This window comes from Megalobrama amblycephala, linkage group LG11 (assembly GCF_018812025.1).
Source record: "Megalobrama amblycephala isolate DHTTF-2021 linkage group LG11, ASM1881202v1, whole genome shotgun sequence".
Classification (NCBI taxonomy): Eukaryota; Metazoa; Chordata; class Actinopteri; order Cypriniformes; family Xenocyprididae; genus Megalobrama; species Megalobrama amblycephala.
This window is the reverse complement of record NC_063054.1, coordinates 6,306,719-6,315,656: the sequence shown is the minus strand read 5'-3', so window position 1 is coordinate 6,315,656 and position 8,938 is coordinate 6,306,719. Positions and strand designations below refer to the sequence as shown.

At 35.4% G+C, this 8,938-nt stretch overlaps 1 protein-coding gene across 1 annotated transcript; it reads right to left on the bottom strand.

Annotated features, from left to right (window-relative positions):
• Positions 1–2,320: 2,320 nt before the first annotated feature.
• ptger2b (prostaglandin E receptor 2b (subtype EP2)) lies at positions 2,321–6,795 on the bottom strand. Its single transcript, XM_048208483.1, has 2 exons — positions 5,806–6,795; positions 2,321–4,128 (listed from the first exon to the last, which is right to left on the bottom strand). The coding sequence occupies exons 1-2, from the start codon at positions 6,598–6,600 to the stop codon at positions 3,835–3,837; spliced, it is 1,089 nt and encodes a 362-aa protein (XP_048064440.1). The 5' UTR covers positions 6,601–6,795; the 3' UTR covers positions 2,321–3,834.
• Between the last annotated feature and the right edge of the window lie 2,143 nt (positions 6,796–8,938).

Below are 8,938 nucleotides of genomic sequence, written 5' to 3'. Positions count from 1 at the left end.
CATTTTCTGCTCGAAATGGCACATTCACACTAAAAAAACGATCCATCGAATGTTACCGTAATTGTGTATTGTGTACCAGTTTAGGTCTCTGTGTTCAGGCACCACTTTATGTTTCTAAATTATAGATATGGTGTCTACTCAATATCTATTGTGTTATTAATTTAGATGTCTTTAAGTAAAGCATGCACTTTAAAAGTGTATTGTTTGAGTAAAATATATTACAAAGAAAACTTCAACTAAGTAGAAATTACTCAACCTTTCAGCTTACTGGCAATGTTAAAATTATTTATTTTCTTTGTTTCACGAGTTCGTTTCCTCATAAAATCTTTAAGCTAATAAGGTTAAGCATATATGGCTTGCTGTCCGCCGTGGAGGGGCTCGAGGAAGCAGCTTCAATTCGAGCTTGGATATACCCCCCAGGGACTACTAGTGCCTGGAAGAGGAGTACGATAGATGAGATGCCTAATTTATGTGGTGGAGTTGGGGAGGTGGAGGGATATCGAAACAACTGATGCCAGAGCAGGGTGAGTAGCTGCTTATATGCTCTGGATGTAATTGAAAGATTAGGGTTCCCTCCTCTTGAGATTATGTTTGAGTTTCACTAATTGAAAGATTAGTTGGGTTCACTCCCCCTGAAATTATGTTGTGAACTTCACTAATTTTACTTAACTTAGTTAAGTAGAGTTTACTTAATTTATTATGATTTATTGCATTTTTTATACAAGAGTCTATAACTGAAAAAAACAATATGTAAAATTGCATAAACCTTTGCAAAAACTTGCAAAAGTCAATTTTACATATTGTTTTTTCAGTGAAAGACTCTTGTATAAAAATTGCAATAAATCATAATACATTTATAAGCATTACTTAAGTAAAATTTACGAACAAAGAGTCAATAAACTTTACTGGGAATTCCCAAGTAAACTTAACTTAAACATGTCTAATTAAAGCTACTAATAATTATGTTAAGGCTTTTACTTGGCAAATTTTTGTAAATTTACTAGCCTTTTCTGAGTGAAAATTGTTTCAAAGCTTTTTTCAAGTAAATCCTACTCCAATTTTTTTTAGTGTAGATACAGTGTTTGAGAGTCAAAGTAGACCTTGTTTGTGGGAAGCCACCGAAGACCATAGGTGGGCATTATTCAAATGTGTTACCATGTTACATATGCAGGTCATGGAATTGAGACTGGAATTCCTGACGACTAGTTTAGGCGGTTCATAGTCCATTCTTTCTTTTCGGAGACAATAACTTTCTTTTCTTTTTTTTAATTCAGTTTTTTCCCCCTCTGTAAAAGTTAGGTTGTTATTTTTTATTTTTTTATTTTGTTATGACGTTTGGTTTCTCCATAATTTTTTTTTTTTTTTAAGTATTTTTTTCACCTTGATTTTGTTTTCATTTATCAGGACTTTTGTATTAGCAGTGTCGAAACACTTTGTTGCGAATATTTCACTAAAGTTGGTGACTTGAAAGGACAGCATTAGAATTTTTGTATGCAGTTTGTATGCGTAATTTGGATTTGAAAGGACAAAGCAAGAGCATGGTTTCAAACCAGATGCAAACCTGCATTCCCTACATCAGCATGTCACATCTGTGTCCTTGAGTGCCTTGAAAGGTGCAGATAAATAGGTATTATTAGGTATTATTATTTATTACTATTATTATGTGAGTGTCAGCTGTGCCATATAGCACCAAAAAGAAGAAAAAAAAATAACTGATTGATTTACTTCTTGCTGGTTGCACAAGTGGATAACCCACAAAATATAGAAGAAGATTAATTTTAAAAAGTTCCAGTCCTTAAGTGGATCTCGGGTTAAAAGCGTATGCTTTATCCTGCAGCGAAGAAGATATAAATATACAGCTATTACCAGCACAAATTCAACAAAAGAAAATACACAGAACAGATAGTCTCCTCAGATCAGGTGCCCATAATCCACCTGTGACAAACTGCCACAAACGCTGGATAAACAAGCTCTGATTTCTGGAATACTTTGACTTTATCAAAGAAATAACATCTCTGAGAGGTCCTGTGCAGACTACATCACAGCGACCACACAATAGACTGTAATATACGGCCAGATTGACAGATAAATGTTTCCCTGCAGTCTTGCCTTATAAGGATCCCTTTCTCTCCTCTTCTCCAAATGTCCAATTAAAGGAGCATATTAAATGAACACACGGACCTTGTAAGAGTTTCTGTGCATGCAACAGGACATCCATTCTTTTTTTATTAGCCTGAGAGTCACTATTTGCAATGCAGTTAAAGATTAAAAAAACAACATGTAGATTCTTAAGGAAATGACCTGCAACTAAAAACACATGTGTTTTACACAAAAGCTGGTGTTTATTGTGGGAAACAGCGCAACCGCTTTAGCAGCCTCTGGTTTTCCCAGGACAGTATTCAATCTAAAATATAAAACAGTTGCTATAAAGTGTGCATTTCAGATGTTCAAGGTTGATTCTGTCACTGTAATGGAATTAATTCTCATAAACAAGAAAATGCTTTTACAAAGGACATTTCTGTCATAGTTCTCGAGTTGAATACGAAGTTCTGCATTTGGGGCTGTAAAACCAAAACCACAGGAAAGAGTGAGCTGATGGAAACAAATGATCACTATGCCATATAATGTCTTACATTTGTTAAGTGATATTGAGAATGGTCATGTCTGCTGACACATAATGACCTGAAATAAAAACTGTCTCTGCTAGACTCGACCTTGAGTCACAGTTGCAAGATCATTAGATGAAAGGTCATGAAGAGTGTAAAAAAGAGTTGCTCAAGACACAGACTGAACATGCCTGTGTCCTGCTGATAAAAATTACAGCTACTTTTTCACTTTAAGATCACACAGAGATGATCGCTAGAATGCTCTTAAAGGGATAGTACATCTAAAAATGATAATTCTGTCATCACTCTTCACCTCATGACATTACAAACCTGTCTTTCTTCTGCAGAATACAAAAGAATATTTGAAGAACGCTGAACATCATTAGAGCCCGTTGACAAAAAACCCTGACGTTTCTCAGAATGTCTTCTTTTGTTCCATAGAAGTTTTGTAACAACATGAGGTTGAGTAAACAATGATAGAACTTTCATTTATTGTGAATGAACCCTTCAACACATTAGCATTTGATTTTCTCTTTATCAAGATTCTCATTATCAATAACTACCATTAAAGAACTTGTATTCAGATCTTAAAAAATAATTGTAAACAATTTGTTTGGGACTTTTAGGTCATATTAGTGTCTAGCAATACCAATTCAAACATAACAGAATACCTCAGAACATGACTGATCCAAAACAAACTTTTATTTCCTCAGTTTAGCCTGCTTCAGCTTCTCTCCAAATGACTGTCTTCAGTCATGTGACTGTGTACACAGTTTTGAGATTTAGGTGGTTAGGCTCTTTCACAATGAACTGACTTGCTATGACATGATTCAGTCATGCATATATTTGCAAGGGAACGCAGAAAACAAAACTGATGAAGCATGAAGTCACACAGAGAAAGAGAACCGCATTCCACATGCAGTTGAAACAGGAAGTATGGGTTCATTTCAGCCTGTACATGTGTTTATTTATATTTACCAATAGGCTTCCTGGTAAATAAACTTTTTCTGCTCAACAACTTTTTCTCTCCATAAATAAAGACAATAAATAAATTTAATTTGCTTTTATATTCTCCATGATAGATATTATAGGTGCTCTTTCACCCTCAGGTATCATATTCATCTGTTCAGGTATCCAGTGACCCGAAACTTCTGCATCCATTATTTTCATAACGTGGATGAGCAACCACTCCATAATCTTTCCCATGAAGATAGAGAGGTTTTAGAGATCAGGAGCCAGCTGTTCCTGGAATTCCCGTGTACATTTTCAGAAAATTCCCTCCTTCTGTATCTCCAGGAGGGCTTGACTGATACATGACTGGATGAATGCTGCGGACCTTCTCCTGCGTGGGTTTGGACTTTGCGGTCTTACACATCTTGTTCCAGAGCAGACGAGGCACTGGGGGACTGAGGATGATGAAGACCCAGGGGTCTATGATGGGGTTGACCGATACTAAAAGAAGGGATATGCGATCATTTTTGTGACTTTCTTGGTTGAGAGTGTACCTCAAGTACACTTGAATCTATGAAAAAAAAAAAAAGAACACAATGTGAAACTAAACATTAAAACAACAGTATCAACATAAAAACATGTTATAGCGTAATAATTTTGTGAATACATTTTGAACAATGTTTTTATTACTTCATAACGGAAAACATACTGTAATAAATCCTGCTTGTTTCAATTTCAATATTTTTACACACATTTTTAGGACCACTTTATATGGAAAGCCAAATATTTATTCCTTTAAACTATAACTTCCTTCAATTTTATGCAGTAGTACTTATTTTTAAGTCACTACTAAGTAATCCAAAAGTAATTTCTTTTTTTAATTCTTAAAACTATTTATTCACTAGTACCTTTTCATTAGATACTAGTTCCTGTTCCAATAGTGACTTGTATGTATTCATTTAGTCACTATTTATTCAATTCATACTACTAATTATTCCTTTGCAACTAACTAACTCAGTAGAGACAAGTAACATATTGCACACACCTGCCGAAGAATTCTATGGGCATCCCTGGTTTATATAACTATACAATTGATTTTTATTTATATGTTATTTGTCTTGTACGCTCTAAAAAATAACATTTTTTACAAATTTACATAATGAAATACCGTTTTCCACTGAAACAGTAATATATTGTATAAAACAATGCATTCTGGGTAACCTATAGGATACTTTCTCGAAAATGACAAATATAACCCAGAATGCATTGTTTTTACAGTATATTACTTCTGCATATCACAATGCATTCTAGGAAATATTATTTGTCATTTTTGAGAAAGTAGCCTAAAGGCCTCTTTTCTTAAAATGACAAATATTACCCAAAATGCATTGTTTTTACAGTATATTACTTCTGTATATCACAATTCATTCTAGGAAATATTATTTGACGTTTTTGAGAAAGTAGCCTAAAGGCCTCTTTTCTTAAAATGACAAATATTACCCAGAATGCATTGTTTTTATGGTATATTACTGTTTCAATGGAAAACGGTATTTTACTGTGTAAATTTGTTCCTTTTTTACAGTTATTTTTTAGATTTAGTAATATATGGAAGAATAAAAAATGTAATTGCAATCTCACAATTCTGACTTTTTTTCAGAAATGTGAGTTCATATCTTGCAATTCTGACTTTTTTTCTTGCAATTCTGAATTTATATCTCACAATTTTGAGAAAAAAGTCAAAACTGCGAGAAATAGTCACAACTGTGAGAAAAAAGTCAGAATTGCGAGATATAAATTTGCAATTGTGAAAGAAAAAAGTCAGAATTTTGAGATTAAAAGTCGCAATTACCTTTTCTATTTTTTATTTACTAGCAGAAACAAGCTTCCATACATACTACTATGATAGTGAGAAGCAACTGAAAAAGTTGCTAGCAGCCTATGTAATAAATAAGTACTTGTGACTAATTCATAGAGGCCAATGAATATTGGAGAAGGTACAGTACTTGTATTTAATGGGAAAAAAAGATGCTAGTCATTATTGTATAACCTAATAGATAATTGAAAAAAAATAAAACTTACTGTTGTACATATTGTAAGTAGCTACTATTAACATAAAAATATAGCCTGTAATTTAGACACTTAACACCATTGTGTCTTTGAACATACAGGAACATTACATTATTTCTAGTAGTCAACTCATGTAGGTGAAACTTTGATAGGGTGTTTGACAATTATGTAACTGCCTTACCACGAGAGGAAGAGAGCAAATGACGAATGCTATGGTCATGAACCCGAGCAGCACCAGGTGTTCTAACTCCTTCGTGATGGACCGCTGCCTCTTGTGTCCTCGCTGCCGTTGAATTGAGCTCCGGTGCGCCTTGCGTCTTCGGTTCATGAGTGAAAGATGATAGATGACGGACAGGTTGCACAAAACTGTACATATAATCATGACGAGCAAGCAAGTCGCGTAGATGATATTAAACACTTTGTGCGAGCGCACAGATGGGTCCATGTCAATGAAGCACCACGTACCCGGACAGTATTGAACATACTTCCCAAAACCGAGGAAAGGTGCGACACAGAAAAGAGCGCAAAGCAAGTAAATGAGTGCTATGGTGATGTACCCGCAGCGTTTACTCAAGCGCTTCTCATAAAAGTAAGGATGTCCAATGGAGAGCCAGCGCTCCACAGCCATGGAAAGAAGAATAGCGAGAGTGACCATACTGAAAAATGTCATCGCATATCCAAAGTGGCCGCAAACGAATCGGTTTTCATTCATCCCGATCAAAGACTCATTCTTCAAGTACGCTGTTAAAACTAGAGGACTGACGGAGAAAGTTCCCAGCAAATCTGTGATGACCAAAGATGTGACGAGAACCTGGAACAAAGATGCGGGTTGTTTCCTCCGCCGTATTTCCAAGAGAATTAATGCGATCACGTTCCCAAGGACACCGGCGGAAAACATGATCGCAGGTGTTGTGGGAGATCCATCAGAGATGGTGAGGCGCACTGGGCAACTGTCGTTTTTCGGTTCAGATGCCATAAAACACCTTTTTTCTGTATTATCCACCCTGGCGTAATTTTGCTGGTTGAAGTGTATTTGAGGAAAATGATGTATCACAGCAGAGAAGAATAAGACTCCATACTTATATGGAAGCCGGACTTTTACGCACAACCCATAACTTTCAAACGAGAGGAGCAACGACCGTAAGCAGAGAGTGAGGAGGAGTTTCAGCAGAACATGCCCTGATGTCAGCAGCTAATGACTCACTACATCCAACATAGTATTAGTCAAGCAGATTTAAAATGCGAGCCTCCTGAAGTGCAGTAAGCTAGTGTAATATTTTAGCATTCTATATAGTTCAGTAAGTTAAATGAAAAGTAAATAAAAAAATATGTTAAATAAATAGCTAAATTATTTATAAATGATAAATCTAAAACATTCATAAATATTTATTACAAACATATAGGCTATAATACAATATATTCATTTTATATCATTTTCTAAATAGTACTTAAAATAAAACGACATTAAGCTACATGTTATTTATTTGCAAATTACATGCTATTTATGTTTAAAGTTATGTAGAGTTAATGGGTATAAAATCTTGGTTTTCCCTTCTGCCTGTTATCATGACGCCTCCCAGTGGGGAATATTTAAAAGTCAGACAAGTTTTAGGAGAAACCTAATTTCACAATACAAAACAGTAAGGTTAAAACAAGTGGTGAGGACAACTTTTGCATTTAGTACAGTACTGTGCAAAAGTCTTAGGTATAGCCTACACATCAGCATTTTCACTCCCCAAAAAGGTTTTAAAGGATTAGTCCACTTCTAAATAAACTTTTCCTGATAATTTACTCACCCCCATGTCATCCAAGATGTTCATGTCTTTCTTTCTTCAGTCGAAAAGAAATTAAGGTTTTTGATGAAAACATTCCAGGATTTTTCTCCTTATAGTGGACTTCAGTGGCCTCCAAATGGTTGAAGGTCAAAATTACAGTTTCAGTGCAGCTTCAAAGGGCTTTACACGATACCAGACAAGGAATAAGGGTCTTATCTAGCGAAACGATCTGTCATTTTCGAAAAAAATACAACTGTATATGCTTTATAAACACAAAATATCGCATTGAACGTACTTCCGGTTTCCGCATTCTTCAAAAAGCTTACGCGGTATGTCCTATGCCTTCCCTTCCCTTCCCTATGTAGAAATGGAAACCAATCATACCACATAACTTTCATAATTAATGAAACAAAGTGTGCCCATTGAGCGCTTTGTCATGGAAATGATCCACTTCATTTTGACATCAACTGGAGTTCCACAGGGCTCAGTAATAGGACCAATTTTAATCTCTCTTTACATTGAATTACAAGCAAAGTTTTCAAATCTAATGGCCTTCTTTATCATTCTCAGCTGATACTTGATTAAATCTTTGTTTCTAGCCTCTGATAAACAGGATTCACAGCATGAAAGCATTTCTGTCTATATGAATGAAACAAAACTGTTTGAAAACAAAACAGCTGTTCATAGGCAAGTACCGCCCATTGCCGAGACCATGTCATTTCACTAGACACACTCAACCATCTCACCCACTCAGACAGCCAAGAGCCTTGACAACGACCTGTTGTTTGCACCTTAAATACCACAGTCAAGACATGCAGATTCCGCCTGGAGAAAATCTAGAACATTGGTGGAAAAACTGCATGGACTCTATATACTGACAGTTCACAAGCAGTAAAAAATGCAAATGCAGAACAGTGTATTTTGGAACTTCTAGGACTGTGCCACTAGTCTTCTTATTTAAATAAAACTTAAAGCTTTGTACATTTAAAGGGATAGTTCACCCAGAAATGAAAATTCTGTCATCATTTATTCACCCTCATGTCGTTCCAAACCTGTATTTATTTCTTCTGCTACCTACATTCAAGAAGAATGTAGGTAGCCAAACAATTTCAATTCCCATTGACTTCCACTGAATTGTTATATCCATGCAATGAAAGTCAATGGAACAGAAACTATTGAGTTAACAACTGTTATTTTAAGTGTTTGTCTGTGATGTCTCGAATTACGAAAACAGTAATATTTAAAGGGATAATTCACCCAAAAATGAAAATTTGATGTTTATCTGCTTACCCCCAGCGCATCCAGGATGTAGGTGACTTTGTTTCTTCAGTAGAACACAAATGATGATTTTTAACTCCAACCGTTGCGGTCTGTCAGTCTTATAATGCATGGCAATGGGAACTCCATCTATAAGAGTAAAAAAAAAACATGCACGGACAAATCCAAATTAAACCCTGCGGCTCATGACGACACATTGATGTCCTAAGAAATGAAACGATCGGTTTGTGCGAGAAACCAAAAAGTATTTATATAATTTTT